Source organism: Bubalus bubalis, chromosome 8, assembly GCF_019923935.1.
Source record: "Bubalus bubalis isolate 160015118507 breed Murrah chromosome 8, NDDB_SH_1, whole genome shotgun sequence".
Lineage (NCBI taxonomy): Eukaryota > Metazoa > Chordata > Mammalia > Artiodactyla > Bovidae > Bubalus > Bubalus bubalis.
This window is the reverse complement of record NC_059164.1, coordinates 31,657,422-31,679,265: the sequence shown is the minus strand read 5'-3', so window position 1 is coordinate 31,679,265 and position 21,844 is coordinate 31,657,422. Positions and strand designations below refer to the sequence as shown.

Here is a 21,844-nt window from a genome sequence, read left to right as displayed (position 1 = left end):
TGTGACAAATGATGTGGAGCAGAGTGACGCAGGAGGTGGCAACATTGTCCTCACGGGTATCCCGACAGGTGCAGTGGTGATGGGACTGTAGGGCTCGGAGCCCTCAGTGGTGGGGATGTAAGAATGGGTAGACGGAAAGGAAGTCAACAGTCAACAGTGAGCGTGGATACTTTTTCACGGGATTTGCTGTGAAGACAGCAGAGAAATGGGGTGGTACTTGGAGGGGTTGTAGTTAAAAGGAGGGCTTTAAAAGTTTCCTATTTCAATTTGTAGGAAAGTTGCAAAAACAGTACGCATTATACATGTACCTTCCATCCAGTTTCCCCAAATATTGGTTTTGACTACTCCAGTTTTCCTGGGTCATTTGAGAGTAAGTTGCAGAATTACCATTTGTCTCTAAGTACTTGTGTATATTTTCTAAAAACAAGGACATTCTATTAAATGACCTAGTGAAATTATTAAAAAAAAAAAAAAAAGAATTAACATTGAGACAATGGTATTTACTCTACAGATGTTATTCACATTTTGCTTTTTGTCCACAAATGGTCTTTTTGGATCCTGGATCCGATCCAAGATTATAGACTTCATTTAGGTGGGTGTTTCCCCCCCCCCCCCCCAAACGGGGGCAGTTCCTTAGTCTTTTGTCTTTCGTGGACTTCATGTTTTTGATCAGTGTAGGCTGGTTATGGTGTAGAATATCCCTCAGTGTGGGTTGGTCTGATATCTCCCTGTGGTTACAATCTGGTTATGTTCTTTAGCGATGATGTGGTCAGTGTATCTCACCAGGACGTTTGAGATGCGGATTTTGTCTGGTACTCCTGCGGATGTTGACAGTTGGCTAAGCTGTGTCTGCCAAACTTCTCCAGTGTAAAGTCACTATTTTCCCCTTTGTATGAAGACTCTTGTGAGGGAATATTTTGAGACAATATAAAGATTCTGTTCTCATCATGCTTTCATTGATTTTAGATTTCATTGATGATTCTTACCTGAAACTACTATTAACTGTAGTGGCTGCCAAATGGTGACTCTCCACTTCTGTTATTTCTTACATTAGTTAGAATTTTACTTTAAAGAAGAACTTTCTCTGCTCCATTTATTTTGTTTTATTAATTTAATTTTTAACTTGAAAAATTTATTTTTAGTTGGAGGATAATTGCTTTACAGCGTTGAGTTGGTTTCTGCTGTGCAACAGCGTGAATCAGCTGTAAGAATACGTGTACTCCTCAGTCTTGAGCCTCCCTCCCGTGCCCGCCCCCGTCCCCCCGGCTGTCACAGAGCACTGAGCTGAACTCCCTGTCTTGCACAGCAGCCTCGCACTTCCTGTCTGTTTTACGCGTGGTGGTGTGTGTATGTCAGTGCTCTCTCAATTCGTCCCAGCCTCTCCTTACTCCATTTATTCTATTCCTTTATGTTAGTATGGATTCATACTAGTTTACAGAGTACAACATGTTGCTGCTTTGTCGTTCTGTGACAGTGAAGGCCTTTAAGGTGAGAGGTATCACAGCATGGTGGTGTGTGCTGAGGACATGATTCATCACACATGGAAAAATGATTGTGATGATCTACTGTCCACAACACCAAATGAAATCTGTGCGTGCTTGTACTTCATTTGAGCAGCTTTGTACTTAAAAACAGGCTTCAGCTGCCTAAATGCTACATAAATCTAATATATTTGAATCTGTTCTGGGGCTGTCTTATAACTAGTGAAAGTCAGGTCATTCTTCATGTATATGACACATGAAGTCTAAATTCAGATAATTTAAACTCTGCCCCTGAAAATGTAATAATCACCTAGTATGTGCATCACTTATAATAATTGTTAATCATATGTAGGTTATTTTTTCCACACCATTTTAACTTTGTTTTTGCTCATGACCATGTATTTTTCCCAGTTGATTGCATTTTGATGTACTAATTCTATAGTAGGTATGAAATTGGAAGAGTATTGCCATCTATTTCTTTGGTGTTCCTCTTTAATCTTAGAACTGTTGGTAAGCTGTGTGCACACTACAATGAAATCTTAAACTTTTTTTGGAGATAATATATTGGATATAGAATACCCACCAGAATAAAGCAAAACTAGTTTTCTTTTTTTTTTGTGGTAATTAAAAAAGTTGGAAGATTAAAAAAAAACATATATATAGTAAAGTTTAAACTGTAAAAATGGCTAAAATGATTGCAATAATCTTTTTTCTCCATCCCCAAATGGATCCATTGTGTAGTTTCTTGTGGCTTTATTGTTGGGGACCAGACTTGTATACATATACAAGCATCTATGATTGTTTACTTTTTATAAAAGTAGTTTAGTTCTGCCCCTTACCATTTTGATGTTTTAAAGAGCAGTTTTAAAGGTGCTTTGGAAACTGGGAGGGGGTAAAATTGTGAGAATACAGTGTATGTTCAATACTATTAAAATGGTGGAGTCTTCGGGTAAGAATAAAGTATACTTACCCATATATGGGCTGATAATACATTAAAGCTTGTTTAAATGTGTTTGTTATTAATAGAGTGTTAGCAGCATGTTAGGTTTCATTATTAGTACTTGGTGTAGATTATTCTGATTTTCTGAGAACTCCAGCACGTGGCTTACCTCTATCATCAGTTACAGAATGAAGAAATGTGTTGTGCAATGTTAAACTAAAAATTTTAAAAAGAACGAAAAAACCCCCAAACCTCTGCAAAACCTCAAAGTAGTCCTTTTAAAATAGTATTTACATAATGTTAGATTAACTGGAACTCCTTGAGTGCTCTAAATTTAATTGATTTTTTTCCCCCAACATTTTGTTTATGAAAATTTCTTTAAAACTTTAATTTTACTTTTAGTCTTTTAACTTTTTGTTTTTATTAATTTTTTTTAATGGTGTTCTTGAATTGGTTTTTTGGGTTCCCAAACTGCTATTTAAAATTAGGGTTTTTTACGGAGAAATCTTTAAAAAACTCTGGAAAATACTGAAACTGATTTGTTAGTTAAAAGGTAAATAGGTTAGAATTTTAAATAAAGAAATTATTTTTAGTTTTTAAACTTCATTATAAACATTTTAAAGTGAAGTTATGTTAATGAATTTTTAGCAAGTGAGATGAAATAAAGATGTGTTTTAATTCCAAATAGAAGTGAAGGACATTTAGTGCCCATCAGTCTGGCTGATTCTGAATTTATAGACTTGTTTAAACTAATAGGTTTTAAATAATAAAATAGTTGTTATTCAGCATCTCAGAATTATAGCTGATAATTCATTACTACATAATACAATATATCTAAGATTAGTTGTCTTGAATTTTAAACGATTCACTAAGTTTATTTTAAAATGTTACCATTTATACTGTCTAAATATGTAGATCTGACACATCTTAGTTTTGCTTATGTTAGATTTTTGTATTAGTAGTATTAGTGTTTAACTTTTTCATAACAAGTGTTAAATTTTATAATAGTGTAATTTAAAAGTTAAAATTTCACCAAACTACTTCTGAATGGTTTGGTCAAACATAAAATTCCAGTTAGCTAGTTTCATTGTAATTTTTAATTTGGTTTAAATACTGCCACCCTATATCTCTATCTTTATGAAAGGACTAAATGAATATTTTAGTAACATCAGAATACCTAAAAAAGAATATTTAACTTTTTGATTAAATTTGAAACACTAAAACCTTTTAGAATCCGTAATTGGTTTCATCAAATCTGAGTTTGTGTATTTATATTTCTTGTTATTCTAGTAATGAAGAAAACAGAAAAATGCTAAGAATTGAAATTTTTCAAAATAAAGTTAAAAAAAATACATAGTTCTGACTTTGCAAAGTTTTTACTGATTTCGCAAAACTGAAAAATTTCCAAGATGCCTTTAATTCACAGCCAATTGATAATAACTTTTCCTCAAGAGATGGCCTTTTAAAAGGTCTGTGGTGAATTTGCAGTTTTATTTTCATTCAGCTTGTGAGTTGAGTGTGCCCAGGTGCTAGAGAGACACAAAAGCAGTAACTTACAGTGTTGAAAGAGGAAGATTAACATTTTGTAGTAATCTTATACTCAGTTAAGAAAGCAAATTTTTAAGAATGATATGTACATTAACATTTTTAGCTATTGTCGTAATTGGCAGTAATGTTAAATGCATTGCTGGACTGAGTTTTTTAGACGGTCTGCTTAGGTAATTTGCAGTTTTTGGAAGAGCTGTTAAGATTCTGAAAGTGTTTATATAGAATCTACACAATTTTAATGTGTGTGTTGTTACAGATAAGTCAGATCTGGTTCTGGTTGGATATCTTGAAGCTATTTGTTTGATCTCATAACTGTTAAGAGTGAATTTACAGGCTCTTGGAAAGATAGACCAAGTTGTATATATAGTATTTTTCATGTTGGTTTTTCTACTTGTATGAGAATGAAGATAGAATTTTGTAGCTAGTTTTTAAAAACTTACCTACTGTATATTTAGCATCTAACCCCAGTCCCCAAATACCTAAAGTTATAAACCCAGGAGTAAATAACTATTTTAGTGATGTCCAACAGATAAATGTATAGGGAAGGTATTTAGGATTCTCAATATTTGTGTTTGTGGGTTTTTTTTTTTTTTTTTTTTTTACTTCATCGCTTGGTTTTGTGTGATCTTAGTTCTCGGACCAGGGATTGAACCTGCGCCTTTGGCAATGAGAGTTCCTGGAGGAATGTAACTGATATATTTAAGATGTGTTCTGGTTTTCATCATCAGTGGAATGTGCTAAATGTAGGTGTATGTGTATAATGTAGAATCTCTTAGGAAAAAAAAGTTAAAATTTTGACCTAGGTCTTTCCCCAGCCTTTCTGAAGCCTGTGTAAAAATAAAAATGACCCGGTATGTGAACAAATGGTGGAGAGAGAGGTTTTACAGAGCCCTAGTGTGCTGCCCCCTGGTGGATGGTCTGTCTGGCTCACATAGGTTTTTGCACTTGTTTCTACAAGTCAGTCTTTAGCCGATTAAAGTGCTTGGCTGTTTTACATGTTCTTAAGTGTTTTGAAAATGCATAAGCTTTTATTTCAACATTTTTACAAGGTGTTAAAGTCTAAAGTCCAGCCCACTAAAATTTAATGTCCTGTACAGATTGTTAATGACAGATTTAGTTTATGGTGGTTTTTGTATAGTAAAGCTTTCAAAAGGGTTACAACATTTTGGGAGTGGGGGGAGAAAGGGCCATTTAAAACTTGCGGTATCTGTGTTATGGAGGAAGTCTGAGAGCAGGTGGATGACTTCCAGGTACACTTGAGGGTAATTAGTGAGTCCTCTGCAAAGGCGAGAGCCTTTTATACCTTTGGTGCTCGGTGTCCTCTCCTTCTAGCTTACTCTAAACTTCTGGGCCAGTCATCTCTATATAATAAAGATGACCAGAAGTTTCTTCCTTTGAGAGATTTGTGTCCTCCATGGGCTTGGAGATGTTAGTCATGGATAGTGTGCTTTTGTGTATTATCACAGTGAAAGGTTATCTGCAAAGTCTAATAGACTATCTAGGTTATTTGCAAGGCTTCAAAAAGAGTTGAGTTGCCTTCGATGAGGAATGTCAGAGAGACTTGGATTAAACTTGTCCACCTTGTTTTCTTGATACATGACCAACTTTTCTCTACAAAATAGACAACAAGGTCCTACTGTATAGCACAGGGAATGATATTTAATATCTTACAATAACCTATAATGAAAACAGAATATGAAAAATAATACATATGTATAACTGAATCACTTTGCTGTATACCAGAAACTAACACAACATTGTAAATCAACTATATTTCAATTAAAAATACTCCAAATCAGAAAAAAATTCAATTACATAAAACAGAATTTTCAGGTTCTCTTGCAAGCAATAACAATTATTATTTTATTTGCTTGATTATACAAAATGTATTAAAATTGGAAATATAAACCATGTGCATTGTATAACTGTGCTTGGAAACAAGGCATCTAAACTTTATTGTTCAGACTCAGGTCTACTGAGATTATTGTAGTTACTAAAGTTAATGAGAAGATATAACTTGACCAACTGCAACTTTCTCACTTAAAAAAATAGAAAAAAACACAAATCCAAGGATTTGTCTTGGGTAAGGAACACATCCAGGTAGGAGTAATATGAAATAAAATGTTAATATTGGGATATCCCTATGTTCAAAATACAGAACTTTGGAAACTTTAGTTCTCTTGAAACATCTTCTTGTAGGTATAGTTCACTTAGTGATGGTGACTTTTATATGGAAAATAACTATTCTATATAAAATGTTGTTAGATCCTGAAATTACCTTGATAAATGGAAATAAAAATCAGTTTTGGCTTTGAGTAACAAGTATACTGGGCTTCCCAGGTGGCTCAGTGGTAAAGAATCCGCCTGCCAATGCAGGAGATGCGGGTTCCATCCTGGGTCAGGCAGATCCCATGGAGAAGGAAAGGGAAGCTCACTCCAGTATTCTTGCCTGGGAAATCCCATAGACTACAGTGGGCTGGTGGGCAACAGTCCATGGCGTTGCAAAGAGTTGGACATGATTTGGGGACTAAACAACAACAATCAAGTATACTAAGTTTTAGATCAGCTCGTCTAATTGAAAGATGTGAACTAGATATATCTATAAAATTTAAACTTCTCTAGTTGCCTCAGGTAGAAGTAAAAAGTAGGAGGTGAAATTACTGTTTTATACTGTCTAACCTAAAACTTTAATGTGGGATGATTATAAAAATTGTTGAGTAATTTTATACTCTTGTTTTTGTACATCTTTAAAATCTGTTAAATGTGTTACATTCCTAGAACAATTCAGTTTGGACTGGGTGTGGCCAGTGAGAAGTCTATTGGACAGAGTAGCTTTAAGATACACAGCTTGTAAAATCACTTGTTAAAAATATGAGTCTTGCTGGAAAAAAAATGTAAGGGTATTTATAAAATTAGTTTAACTGGAAAAATGTGGGAATGATTAATTTTCAGTGTGACTCAAAGTAGAGATTTCATATCTTAGTACTTCATTCCCTTGTGACCACCCTAATTTTTAAGGAATATATGTGTAATTTGCTATGTTGTGTTACACTTAAAATTTTTTAGATTTAATTTTGAATAGATAATGCATTTATAGTACATGGTTTAAAATATTTTAAAAGACATTAAAAGAAAGTTCTTTCTTATTCCTATACCTCAAACACCCATTTCTCATCCCAATCTCTTCCACATGTCCACTGTCGGTAGTTTCTTTATTCATAATCAAACAAAAACTAACATACATTTTTTTTCCCTCCCTCCTTTTTTACTCAGCAATGGAGTTTTTTCCCCCTGCAACTTGCTTTCTTCCCCATATATTTAAAAACATATCTTGGATTTGTTTCTCTATCAAGATATAACTAGCTCTTTTTTGTAACAGCTAATCGATTTAGTGAGTCCTCTATTGATACACATCTAGGTTGTTTCTGATATTTTTCTATGCAGATAAGTCTGCATGGAAGCATTGTGTGTATGTGTGTGTGTATGAGCATGTGTGTTTACATACTGAAATTTCTGTTAAGGGGGAAGAGTTTTTCTCGGTTGGTGCAGGTGCCCTGGTTCAAATAAGGAATCTCAGGCGGCTAATATTACACTTTTGAAAGAGCTATCCTTTGGAGTCATACAGGCAAAGAGTCTTTTCTTTAAATAGACACTGCCCCTGATGTTCAGCTGCGTGTGTTTCTCTGGTTGGTTGAAATACTCATGGTGACTTTTCTGGTGAAAGACACATTTTCAGCTTCTCAGTGTGAAGACTAGAGAAATCGTTTTGTTATTCAGGAATCAAGGATCAATTTGTGTTCTGTTAATTCAACTATTATTTTTCAAAGTGATCTGAAATCTTGCTTTGCACATATCCTAATAAAGTTCAAGAACTTTATGGGACATGTAATCTACAAGGAAAAGAGCTGGCAGTGCATATTTGCAGACGTTAGTAATAGGAATGGCTCGCAGAAGAGCACCCAGCCTTTCTTGGATTCTTCCAACTTTCCAGCCATACACTTAGGGCTGTCAGACTGTTCCCTACAGATGAGGGTGGGAGTGTGCACCTTTAAAAGAGAAATACCGCTGTTTCCCTGAAGGGGACATGGATGTTACTCCCATGAAGATCTGGAAGCTGGGAAATGACAAAATGAATCACCTTGGATTCTCACTTAGAACTGTAATGTTTAAAGAGACTGTTGTTCCTTTACTTGAGTAATTGCCGGTTATGAACCAGGCAGTTGGCTAAGTGCTGTAGTATACAATAGTGAATAAGATAGAAATGACTTGGCCTTCATGGGACTTGCCTTGTTAAACAGACCTCATGGGTGCGCGGGTGCCCAGTGGCCCCCAAACTTAAGTGTGTGTGAAACCGCAGTTCCCTGCCCCATCCCCAGAGGTCCTGATTTAGGAGGTCTGTAGTGGGGCCCTGACGTTTTCGTTTTAAGTAAGCCTTCCTGGTGATGATAATGTGGATGTTCTTTAGACCACACTTGGAATGACATCTCCTTAGTTTTTAATTTTATTGAAGATACTTAATTTATATTGTTGTATTAATTTCTGCTCTACAGCAAAGTGATTCAGTTATGCATACATTCTTTTTCATAATGGCTTATGACAGGATATTGAATATAATTCCCTGTGCTATACAACAGGACCTTGTGTTTATTCATCCTATATATAAAAGTTTGCATCTGCTAATTCCAGCCTCCCAAACCTTCCCTCCTCCACCCCTTCCCCCCTTAGTAACCACAAGTCTGTTCTTTATGTCTGTGCGTCTGTTTCTGTCCTGTAGATACGTTCATTTGTGCCATATTTTAGACTTCACATGTAAGGGATATCATAGGGTATTTGCCTTTCTCTGACTGACTTTGGCTGAGTGTGATAAAATCTCTAGGCCCACCCTGTTGCTGCAGATGGCCTTATTCCATTTGTTAATGGCTGAGTAGTGGTCCATTGTGCTTATACAGCACATCTTTATCCACCCAGCTATCCATGGACCTTTCGGCTGTTTCCAGAGTGACATCTCTTTACTGGTACAGTTGAGGGGACAGTTTGTTTTCTTTTCCTTTCCTCCATCCAGAATTAAATTCACCAGGCTCCTGCATTCCCTTTAAGTGTTGCAGCAAATATGCTTTTCTTTACAGGACATGTGACTTGTTACCTGTCAGTGCAACTGATGGGACTCAGTCTTGTATAGAGATTCTTAACCTGAGGTGTACTCAGGTTACTCCTAACTCAGCCTTGCTCCCTCCTTCCCAGTTTTACTGACCCTTCTTGAAGAGTGTCCTGAAATGTCTAATATCTTCTGCGAGACTCAAAAATCTTTGGGGGACAGAGAAAACTGATGTTAGAGAGCTAGTTAGAACTGTTGGAATCTGTAACTGCTTTCTCTTGATTAATCTTATGAATAAGAAATGATATCTTATTTTTCCCTTAACAATTAGTAACATTTATTTTATAAAACACAAAAGCAAAAAGAAATTGAAAACTACCCATGATTCTACCAGCCAGAGCTCATCATAGTCAGTATTTTGGTGTTATACTTCTTCTTTATTTCTGTTTGTTTATGTGAATGTGTGCACATTTTTTCTGTTTCTACTTGGGGACATTTGTTCATTTATTGTGGTAAAACACATTTTAAAATGAGATCATATCCCATGTTTTATAATATGCTATTTTTCAATGAACAATGTTATGAACATATGTCCTGATTAAATATTACACATTTATAATGTCTCTGAGATTTTGTTATATATTGTAATTTGTTCAGCTTTTTGTCCAACAGTTTTATTGAGGTATGGTTTATACAGTCAAGAGCGTCTCTTTTATTTTTATTGTTTTATTTTATTGTCTAAGTGCATCTTTTTAAAATTAGAGCCTAGTTAATTTACAGTGTTGTGTTTGTATCAGGTGTACAGCAGAGTGATTCAGTTACGCATATATAGATGTATTCTTTGGCAGATTCTTTTCCAGGATAGGTTATCACAAGATAACCTGTATGGGAAAAGTTGCCTGTGCTATACAGTAGGTCCTTGTTGTTTACCTGTTTTATATATAATAGTGTGTTTATGTTAACCCCAAACTCCCAATTTATCCCCTGCCATCTCCAAGTGCATGTTTTTTAAACTGTGCAAGGCAGTGAGTTTTGACAACTGTATACACCTGTTAAAGTACAACCACTGTCAAGATATGGAACACTTCTATCCCTGAACGTGTATCTATATTTTTTAGGGGGTAAGATACTTTTTTTCCTTTGAGCGTAGCCCTTTTGCCTGGACATCTGGGTTCTTCCCAGTCTTCCTCATTTGCATGCTTATAGCTAAGTTTTTGAGCCTGTTACAGCTTTGCCTAGGGGGAGAATGAAAGGGGAGAAAGCTTGAGAGGCTGCGCTGCTTGTCCGAGGACTTCATAAGAGACTGCCGGCTCACCCAAGAGGCAAGGTTATGCCGGTTGGTGCTCGTCACCAGCAGTGTGAAATGAGTCATTTCCCCTGAAATTCATCTAACTGGAGTATTCTGCTTAAAAAAAATTGAGGTCGGCCTTTTAAGGAGCTCATTCTTAACTGTATAAAATAAGAAAAGATAGATTTAATTATTAATACATTATTGAATGTTGGAATTAGTACAGGTAATTGTATTGAATTTGGCCAGGTTGAACAAGTTCCTCTTTGGGCGTAGCTTGTGTTGGTTGGATACAGGTAAGAATGAAAATCTGCAGCGGGTAAAGAGTGCCTCCACGTGACAGGTTGAAGAGGCTATGCCACACTCCTCTGAGCACAGCCTCGGTTTTTTATTTGAAAGTGACCAGTGCACACGTTGGAGAAGGCAGTGGCACCCCACTCCAGTATCCTTGCCTGGAAAATCCCATGGATGGAGGAGACGGGTGGGTTGCAGTCCATGGTGTTGCAAAGAGTCAGGCGTGACTGAGCAACTCACACACACGGTGCACACACGGACCATGTCCCGGCTCTTTTTTTTAGTTAGCTGCACCTAGTCTTAGTTGCAACATGCAGAATCTTTAGCTGCTATATGTGAACCCTTAGTGTGGCATGTGGAATCTAGTTCCCTGAAGAGGGATTGAACCCATACCCCCTGCATTGGGAACTCAGGAGTCTTAGCCACTGAACCACCGGGAATTCCTGTCCCAGCTCTTTGTGTAAGAAATCAAGGCAAAGAGGAATATGTCACAGGTTTAGTTAGATTTGGTTTTTTCTTCCCAACTTGAGCTCATGTTAGCTGTGTTACATCATGATTCAAGCCTCAGCCTCTTTATCTGTGATGTGAGAAATTGGTGATTCTCTTGATTTGTTTAAGAGATGGTAGAAAAAAAGAGCACAGATGGCCTTTGGGAGGAATAAAGAAAATGAACACGAAGGACTTACAGCTTCCAGGAAGGTGGATGGAAGATTGCAAGTCTGATACACTTGTGTGTCTTGAGTAGGACTTAGCATGAAATGACTAACTTTTAAGTGCCTAGGTGCCAGTGTATACAATTTTCATAATATATCTTGAGGCAGCTGAATTAGCTGAGTTTCCAGCATAGTTGGAAACTATGGTTTCCATACTTTCTTGGTGTTCACAGGTGTCCATTTAATGTCAGTATTGATTCTTAGTAGTGAATTGACTGTGTGCCTTAAAGCTGTGGGGCGAAGTGAGCATTTTGCTTGAGGTTGGCATGTCTTTGATCTTTGGGTTTGACATGCAGGCTTGTACTTTTTCTAAAGTGTTTCTTGATAATAGTTATGTTATTGATTGGATTATAAGTGAAATCAGTAAGATGGAATATAGTTAGGAGGATGGACTGTGGAGCCAGAATTCCCAGAGCTGGATTCTGACTCTGCTGCTCCTTAATGTGTGTGTTTGGACAAGATGGTGGTGTTCAGTCGCTAAGTCACGTCTGACTCTTTGCGACCCATGGACTGCAGTGTACTGGGTTTCCCTGTCCTTCGCTATCTCCTGGAGTTTGCTCAGATTCATTCATGTCCATTGAGTCAGTGATGCCATCCAACCATCTCATCTTCTGTTGCCCCCTTGTTCTCCTGCCCTCAGTCTTTTCCACCATCAGGGTTTTTTCCAACCAGTTGGCTTTTCACATCAGATGGCTAAACAGTTGGAGCTTCAGCTTTATCATCAGTCCTTCCAGTGAATATTCAGGGTTGATTTCCTTTAGGATTGATTGGTTTGATCTCCTTGCTGTCCAAAGGACTCCCCAAGAGTCTTCTGTAGCACCACAGTTTGAAAACATCAATTCTTCAGTGCTCAGCCTTCTTTATGGTCCAACTCTCACATCTGTACATGACTACAGGAAAAACCACAGTTTGGCTAAACAGACCTTTGTCAGCAAAGTGATGTCTCTCCTTTTTAATATGCTGTCTAGATTTGTCATAGCTTTCCTTCCAAGGAGCAAATGTCTTTTAATTTCATGGCTGAGTTACCACCTGCAGTGATTTTGGAACCCAAGAAAATAAAATCTGTCCCCGCTTCCACTTCTTCCCCTTCTGTTTGCCATGAAGTGATAGGACTGGATGCCATGATCTTCGTTTTTTGAACATTGAGTTTTAAGCCAGTTTTTTTACTCTCCTTTTTCACCCTCATCAGGAAGCTCTCTAGTTCTTCTTCACTTCTGCCGTTAGAGTGATGTCACCTACATATCCGAGCTTGTTGATATTTCTCCTGGGAATCTTGATTCCAGCTTGGAATTCATCCAGCCTGGCATTTCTCATGATGTGCTCTGCATATGAGTTAAATAAGCAGGGAGACAATATGCAGCCTTGCTGTACTCCCTTCCCAAGTTTGAGCCAGTCTGTTGTTTCGTGTAATATTCTTACGGTTGTGTGTGTTCGTCACTCAGTCATGTTTGCAACCTCATGGACCGTAGCCCGCCAGGCTTCTCTGTCCGTGGAATTCTCCAGGCAAAAATACTGGAGTGGGCTGCCATTCCCTTTTCCAGGGGATCTTCCTGACCCAAAGATCAAACCCATGTCTCCTGCATTGTGGGTGAATTCTTTACTGTCTGAGTCAGTAGGAAAGCCCTTGGACAGGTAAAGTTGTGCTTTTATCTTAGAATCTGTAAAGTGCTGACTTGTGAGGTTAGATAACAGACGTTGTCTTAAGCAGTTTGGGCTTCTATATAGACTGAACGGCTTAACAGATGCTTATTTCTCACAGGTCTAAAAACAGGGGAGTCCAAGGTCAAGGTGCAGGTGGGTTCTTGGAGTTCTTGCTGAGGGCCCCCTTCTCGGCTTGTAGACCGATGCCTTGCTGTGGTGTCACATAGCCTTTCCTCAGAGTGTGCAGTGAAGACAGCCCTGGTCTCTCTTCTTAGAAAAACTGTAGTCCCATTATGGGGGCTCCATGCTCCTGTCCTCAGTAAGCCTAAATAATCCTCAGAGGCCCATCTCCTAACACCATTGCATAGGACGAGGGGCTGCAACATACGAATTTGGGGTGGGAAATGTAAACATTCGGTCATTAATGGACATAAAGCGCTTTCTTGTTTACATTCTTATTTATACCTGGTGTCTGGCTTTAATGTGAGGGGGGGAGTAGAGATCAAAGACTTTTGGCAAAAACCTAGTAATCTAAGTCGAAAATAACCATTCGCACTTCCCTGCTGGTCCAGTGGCTAACTTCTTGCTCCCAAGGTGGGGGGCCCGGGTTCGATCCCTTGTCAGGAAACTAGATCTGGAATGCTGCAGCTAAAAGATTCTACATGTTGCAACTAAGACCGGGAGCAGCCATTTAAATAAATAAATATTAAAAAAAAATAAGAAACAAAATAACAATTGGCCCTCCATGTCTTGTGAGTTTTGCATCCATGGATTCAACTCACTGCAGATGAAAAATAATTGGGAAAATAATTCTGGGAAGTTCCAAAGAGGAAAACTTGAATTTGCTTTGTGTGGGCAACTATCTGCCTTTTATTTATATTGTATTTACATCCGTTTACATAGCATTTACTTTGCATTAGGTATTATAAGTAATCTAGAGATTTAAAGTATTTGAGATACTATCCATTTTATATAAGGGGCTTGAACATCTGTAGACTTTGGTATCTGGCCAGCAGGGCTGGGGGTACTGGAACCAGTCCCTTTGAATATGATGGAAGGATGACTGTAATCAGCATGGACATGTGGTTCATTTCTTGTTCCAAAAAAATGTATATTGTCTAGTTCTGGCCTAGAAGCAATATGACCAGCCCAATATCAGTGAGCATTCTAGTGACCAGGTTGTGTTTCAGTATATTATTTCTGACTAAAAGGAACCAGTGTTTGTAGACAGAACTGGTTGAAGATGGCGGCCGAAAGTGTACAAATTGGAACCTGGATAATCATAACAAAGCAGACAAGCTCCCAAAGATTACTGGAGAGCTGCATCATTTCAAAAGATGCAGGATCTGTGTGCAGAAGCTTCTACTGATTAGCCAAAGATGGGGGATTTCATGCAGTGGGTTGATAAACACAGAATATCCATGCATACATAATGCTGTGTGTGTGTGCTAAGTCACTTCTGTCGTGTCTTGACTCTGTGTGACCCTATGGACTGTATAGCCTGTCAGGCTCCTCTGTCCATGGGATTCTCCAGGTAAGAATACTGGAGTGGGTTGCCAGTGCCCTTCTCCAGGGGATCTACCCTACTCAGGAATCAAATCTGCGTCTTTCATCTAACCTGCATTGGCAGGCTGGTAGAAAATAAGCATTTAGCCGTCTTTGGACAATGCCAGGGGACCAATTCATTGTTCTGAAAAGTTTGAAATAACAATGTCTTTGAACTGCAGAAGGAGGACACTGAGATGAGGGTTTGCATGAAGCTGGTTTATTTTGGCGATGGTTTCAAGAAGCAAGAGTGAGGGAGTGGAAAGAGTGAAACGGAGGCTTGGGAAAAGCCAACAAAGGGCACTTTATTGAGGAAACAGGGCCTTTGAGACATGAACAGATATGCTTCCCAGGTGGAAGAACAAGGGCATTTATCTACTGGTTCCCACATTCTCCTCTATAATCTGCAGATTGTCTTCAGGGTTTCATCTCTCCTCTTCCTCTGGACTATCCTTGAACTCTGCTGAGGCTTGGGTGAAAAACCTGAGGAAAAACAGATGCCTAAGGGGTGCTTAGGGATAGAAGGAGGACAACTTCCCTGTGCCCAGGGCTGTCCCACAGTGGTGGATGAAATCAGAGATGAGCTGGGGATGTGATAAGTGGCACAAAACCCTCTGCTGCAGAAAGGAAAGAATCAAATGTTTATCCTGCCTTCACACTCTTCATTGTGGTTCAGAGTCTCCAGATATGTGATAAAGGAAAGTTGTTCTTCATGGAAGAACTCCAGGTAAATTTAAAAAGTATGGAAGGCATGATACAATGCTGCTGCTGCTAAGTCGCTTCAGTCGTGTCCAACTCTGTGCGACCCCATAGACGGCAGCCCACCAGGCTCCCCCGTCCCCGGGACTCTCCAGGCAAGAACACCGGAGTGGGTTGCCATTTCCTTCTCCAATGCATGAAGGTGAACTCGCTCAGTTCTGTCCGACTCTGAGCGACCCCACGGACTGCAGCCTACCGGGCTCCTCTGTCCATGGGATTTTCCAGGCAAGAATACTGGAGTGGGGTGCCATCGCCTTCTCTGATGATACAATGAGGAAATCCATTTTCAACCTTGAATGCAACAGTGGGTTTAGGGACTGATCATTAGTGACTGCAGCATCACAGGAAGACAGCCAGAGATAATGTATCTTTTCATGGAAGTACACAGCCTCTCCCTGACCAACAAAAATCTTCAGGTCCAGCTACCACTTTTATAGGGTCAGAGTAACATATTAAATACCACCATGGGGAGTGTAAGTAGCAAAATCCAGGCAGTAAGAAACCAGAGAATGGCAGGTTTGTGTGTGTTTTTTGTTTCCTGACTGAGTGCAGCAGTGTGTGCATGGGACCTTTTGAAGCAGTTAGCCATTATCTTCATTACCTCCACCATAGTTTGGCCTCAGGTCAAACAACAGGGGGTTTCCCTTGTGGCTCAGCTGGTAGAGAGACCTGGGAGAACCTGCAGGAGACCTGGGTTCGATCCCTGGGTTGGGAAGATCCCCTGGAGAAGGGAAAGGCTACCCACTCCAGTATTCTGGCCTGGAGAATTCCATGGACTGTATGGGGTTGCAAAGAGGCTTTCTTATCTCTCCTTGCTATTCTACTTGCTATTTGTCTACTTAAAGATTAACTTAAAGACAAACTTAGAGTTAGTAAAAATACTATTTTAAAAGACATGAGAATGACAGAATTTTAAAAGACATGAGAATAAAGACAAACTTAGAGTTAGTAAAAATACTATTTTAAAAGACATGAGAATGACAGAATATATGGTTACATTCCGGGAGGTAGGCATCGGGGAAGAGCATGGTAGTTTCAATTGTCTTGTTCTAATTATTTGGGTGGGTGGATTCATATATGTCTTTGTTTTGTATTAACAATATAAAGATGTTATGCATCTGTGTATATCAAATTCAACATAGCAAACAATTATTAATATTTAAAATGACTCAGAATGCAGTGAATAAAACCCAGAATGAGTTACTTGTACAAGATTTATGACCTTGACCTTCAAATTAATAGCAAGAAAATGGAGTGAAGGGATTTTCTTGTGTCAAACAGACCTTAAGAGACATCTACTCTACACATGTGGGCATATTGTTGGTATCTTGATATAAGCAGATCAACTGTAAAAAGATAGCAATTAAGCAATTGGAAATAGAGTGGGTATTCTGTACCTAAACAGCATATTAAAAAGCAGAGACATCACTTTACTGAGAAAGGTCTATATCGTCAAACCTCTGGCTTTTCCAGTCATCATATATAATGTGAGATGAAGTGTGTACAGTTGGTTCAGCAAAAAGGCTGTGTGCTGAAATATTGATGCTTGTGAATTGTAGTGCTGGAGAAGACTTCAGTGTCTCTTGGATTGCAAGGAGATCAAACCAGTCAATCCTAAAGGAAATCAACCCTGAATAGGAGGGACTGACGCTGAAGCTCCAATGCTTTGGCCAAAGACCCTGAGGCTGGAAAAGATTGAGGGCTAAGAGGGTGACAGAGGATGAGGTGGTTAGATAGCATCACCTACTCAGTGGACATGAGTTTAAGCAAACTCAGGGAGATAGTGGAAGACTGAGGAGCCTGGTGTGCTACAGTCCATGAGGTTGCAAAAAGCCGGACACAGCTTAGTGACTGATCACCAAAAATGTTCTGTTCTTAAGGAATTTTTGTTAATCATTTTAAGAAACTATAATGATGATAGTTATTTTCAAAGCAAAAAGGTCCTTTAGTAGGTTTTTCCAGATGTACTACATATAGCATGACAGGTTGTGTATGTGGGATTTGTTGGTACACATTTGAGTAGAAATAAACAAGATTTAGGTAGGTAATCATACTTGATAAACTGATACAGGCATATGGAGGTTGATATGATTTCTCTAGTTTGGTGTCAATATGAAAATTTGTATAAAATCAATTTAAATCTGTTCTATTTATTACTAAAAATTTTAAAGATGCCCTTAGAAGTCTATATGAGTTCTGTTGGCTCTTAATCCTGTACTTAAACCAACTTTTAATAAATAGTGAGTACTGGATTTTACAGAAACTATTTCAAGCATAATAAGCATTTTTGAAAGGTTAAATGGAAGAATTCCCTGGTGATCCAGTGGTTAAGACTCTATGCTTCCAGTGCAGGGAGTGTGAGTTTGATCCTGATCAGGAAACGAGGATCCCACAGGTTGAGTGAGTGGCAGGCCAAAAAAGAAAAAAAAGGTTAAATGAGAACTTAAACTTTACCTCATTTTTCCCTGTTGGCAGAAAAGCCTTAAATTAAATTCTATATGACTAACTTATAAATAGATTGTGTGGAAGTTTTCTTTGAAATAGCACAGGTGATTAACTTCTTATTCTCTTGTTTCTGGGGCTGTTGATCTTCCCACTGTAGTTTTCTGTATTCCCACTGTCTTCCCACTGTAATCCCACCATGATTTTATTACATCAGCTGTAATAAAATCATTGGGAATGTTAGTAGTTTCTGCATGGTGGATCTGTGAGTCTTGTGTTTTTGTTCCCCTCTCTGTATTATAACAAATGTTAATTTAACTATCAATTGAGTGCTTCTCAGCTGCCAAACAGTGTTCCACGCTGTGAATGCGACAGTAAACAAGAGAGCCTAACGAGTCCCTGCCCCTATGGGGTGTGATCCTCGTAATAATACTTGGGTGTGTTTTAGGAAGAGGTGAAATGCCAGCTTATTTTGTTGGTAGTTAAAATTAAACGCTAATGATTCGGTAATCACAGAGGAGAAACAAATACCAGTATCTGTTTTCTTGACTTTTAGATATTTAGAATCTAATTTAAATATAACCCAGTTCTGAAAGCTCAGATGGGAGATGGGAGCTGGGAAAACAAAGTCAGAAAACACAGTTCTAGATGTTAAAACACTGTGCTGTGCTTAGTCGCTTCAGTCTTGTTCAACTTTTTGAGACCCCATGGACTGCAGCCCACCAGCCGCCTCTGTCCATGCGATTCTCTAGGCAGTAATACTGGAGTGGGTTGCCATGTCCTTCTCCAGGGGATTTTCCTGACCCTGGGATCAAACATGAGTCGCCTGCATTGCAGGCGGATTCTTTATCTCTGAGCCACCAGGGAAGCCTGTCAAAATACTAACTTTATGAAAATAATCCTGATGTTTGTCTAAAGTGAAACTTTAGAGAATCAGATAATGGAAACTGGACAGTTAAGGGAAATAATTATTCTGGTGTAACTTCTAATAAATAAATAGGTGTCAGATGTACAATTTGGAGAATATGTGGGGAAAACATGGCTAATGGATTACTTCTAATGAACAAAAAATGGTGTCCTGTTTAAAGAAATTCTTGGGAGCCTTGTGAAGTAGGCATTTGTTCTTGTAATAAAGAAGAATTACCTGCTTGGTGACCGTAACTCTCTGTGTACACTTTTGTGTGTGCATTGGGGAAATTTCTTTAGTAATATATATACACATATATATACACCCAGAAACAGAGTCCAATAGGGTTGAATCCTGGGTTTCTTAACATTGTGCTGTTTTTTCTTAATGTGTCAGTTGCTTGATTAAGACAGATTAGTACTTGCAAATGTGTAGTAAATAATTCTTACTTCTTAGTTACCCAGGCTGAATATTTACACAATGTGAGTAACTTTTCTGCTTGCTAAAGCAGTACATGGAAGATTTGAAATCTGTGTTTTAGGAATACTTTTATTAGGGTGTGTTTTTTTAAGGTTTTTATAGAAGAATATAAAACTTATACAAAGACAGAGATACAGTATGCCTCCAGCAGCTTTAACAGTTATTAGCACACGATTTATCTTTTAAACAAATTCCAGGATAGGATGTGTAAAATCTAAGACTACACGGTGTTTGAAAATGTTTTCTTAAATTGACATTCTCTCACTATCTCTGATACTTTGCCCTTGGTGATTATGCTTTGTTTTACTATCTAATAAAAATAATGTAAAAATGATTTTCCCTTTATCCTCTATTTTATGATTACAAGCAGGACATACCTGAGTTTGGCTAATTTACATGCTAATTTAGCGTTCCCTAAAGGCGGGCCACAGCCCATGGGATCGCCAGGACCCAACCTCGCGACTGAACAGCAGCGAGGGGATGGGCGGTGTGGGTGGCGTTCATTGAAGTTTTGTGATGAGCGGGAAAGAACTGTGGTATCAATGTAGTCTGCGCTGAGGTCCCTAGAAGCGGATCATTGGCCTGGAAAGGGAAACTGACTGTAGAGCTAGAGGTTAATTATTTCGCTTGAGATGTCATGCCCAGTTGCTAGTCTCTTTTTAAAAAATAGCTCGTTGACTTTAAATTCCTTTCCCTTGTAAGAGGGTGATTGGTGTCCAGAGTACAGTCTCAACATAATTTGTGTTGCTTCCTTCTTTCCATCCTTCCTCTCTTACTCGGATAGTTTTGAGGAGGGGGTAGAAGAGCAGGAGGTGTGTAGTATAATAGTTTTTATTATTTTACAAAGTATATATTGTGTTCTATATACATAGTATATATATATAGGAATATGTGTAGGCATTGAAACTCAGGTGGGGGGGTTTTAATGTTTTTTTTTGTACCCTGGATTCCTTTGGCAGCCTGAAATGTGTGGACCTCTTGGAATATTTTTAAATGCATAAAATAAAGCACATAGGATTATAAAGGAAATTATTTTGAAATACAGTTAGAAAATGTTAAAGCTAATAATAACATGTGTTTCTTAACATACATAAGTAACAAGTTCTAGCAGCACAGCAAACTATCACAGTAGTGAATATACAAGATCTGCAACACCTTAATGTAAAATGAAAATGCCTGACTTATTTTAATGTCAAGAGTACAAGCCATGTAATTCTACTGTGGTTTAATGCCAACATTCACTATTGAAGGCGGCTAAATATCACTTAGGGGATAGTGAAAATAAATGTGACCCCCACCCCTCTGCACCCCACTGCTCCTGTCCACCTTCGTTGAATTCTGTCCATGAATCCTTTGGCTGTGATCTCAGATTAAGAACATCTGGACTAAGGCTTTGTGTTCTGGGATGCTTGCTTTGAGGCTAAAGGGTTTGAACTTAGCATACAGTCATTAGATGAAATGTGTTCACACATTGTATCTGCCAGTTTTAGTGGCTTTTAGAGTAAGCCACAACAATCCAATGATGCTAGGTTTCTAGTGGTCTCAGTGTGCATCTTGTGATTAACTTGGTCTCCTTTTTCTTTCTTGGGCTGTGTTTTCTTAGTATATATTGGTATGTAGTTAATAAATATATCTTAGGTAGTTTCAAAACATCCATGTTGGCTATAAATATCTTTTGCTTTTATGTTTTTTTTTTTTTGTTTTCTTTTAAAAAACATTTTAATTCTTCTGCAGGATTCGGAAACTTCAGATACGAAATATCCCGCCTCATTTACAGTGGGAGGTAAGAACTTCTATGTTTAAAACTAAGATTTTAGTATCTAAGCCTGTTGATAGTTTTTCCGAAGATTTTCCTCCTCTTTCCACCTCTTGGATGTGCTTGAACACAATCCTTCTCTATTATGGTCTTTGTCTTGCACTGGGCTTTTCTTTGTAAGAGTATATTACTTCTTTGAAAACAATCTGCTCTTTGAGATACTTTAAGAAATTGAAATAGGTTCTGGTATAACTGGGCAAACTTCGTCATTCAATCACATCCCACAGAATCTTGTTTGAGATCTTTCTATGAGTTTTGCTCATTGTATTTAAATATGAAGTTCTCTGGCAGTCTTTTTTAAAAAGATAAATACTGCTATTTATGCTTTATTTTAAAATGTTACTGTGCTTTCTTTTGCTCAGATGGTGGCACTGTGGTAACTGTATATAAACCCAAATCTTTTAGCACAGTTGAATAGCCTGTGTCAGCAATTTCCAAACTATGTTGATGATGTCAAGGTGAGAATTTGAGAACTCAGTAGCTGAAAAGATAAAAGAAAATGTCTGTTGACTCTTTCAGATAATGGAATGTGAAAATTCTTAAAACCTACTTCGGAGATGGTAGTGCAGGGAAAACTGCTCAGCTTTTATGTATTTTTAATATAAAAATCAGGAGTAACTAGGTTTGTGTGTTTAACATTAGTTTTCTAAAATGACATTTGAAGAGTCTCTGAACTATAACCATCATCAAAATGCAAAGAATGGTTAAAAGATTTGAGTTGGGTCTCCAAGTCCTAGTTGGTAACAGATCGCTTATGCTCACAGTATTTTGCAGCACATGTATTTTCAGAACAGTATTACTGAATTTAATCTTTGCAGGAGGACTTGATTCTTTGGTCTGTCCTGAACATTTTTCAAGTTACATAATGTATAAAAGGTATATTTTGTAGACAGAA

At 38.0% G+C, this 21,844-nt stretch overlaps 1 protein-coding gene across 8 annotated transcripts in view; it reads left to right on the top strand.

Moving 5' to 3' along the window:
* Nucleotides 1–21,844, top strand: part of IGF2BP3 (insulin like growth factor 2 mRNA binding protein 3) — a 146,103-nt gene that overhangs the window by 20,483 nt on the left and 103,776 nt on the right. For 7 of the 8 annotated variants that reach the window (XM_044946539.2, XM_044946540.2, XM_044946541.2 and 4 more), the window contains one exon: nt 20,868–20,916. The exons of the other annotated variant lie outside the window; for it this stretch is intronic. In XM_044946539.2, coding sequence (XP_044802474.1) covers nt 20,868–20,916 — 49 coding nt within the window. The remainder of the gene's footprint in view (nt 1–20,867; nt 20,917–21,844) is intronic. 8 annotated transcript variants of the gene reach the window in all.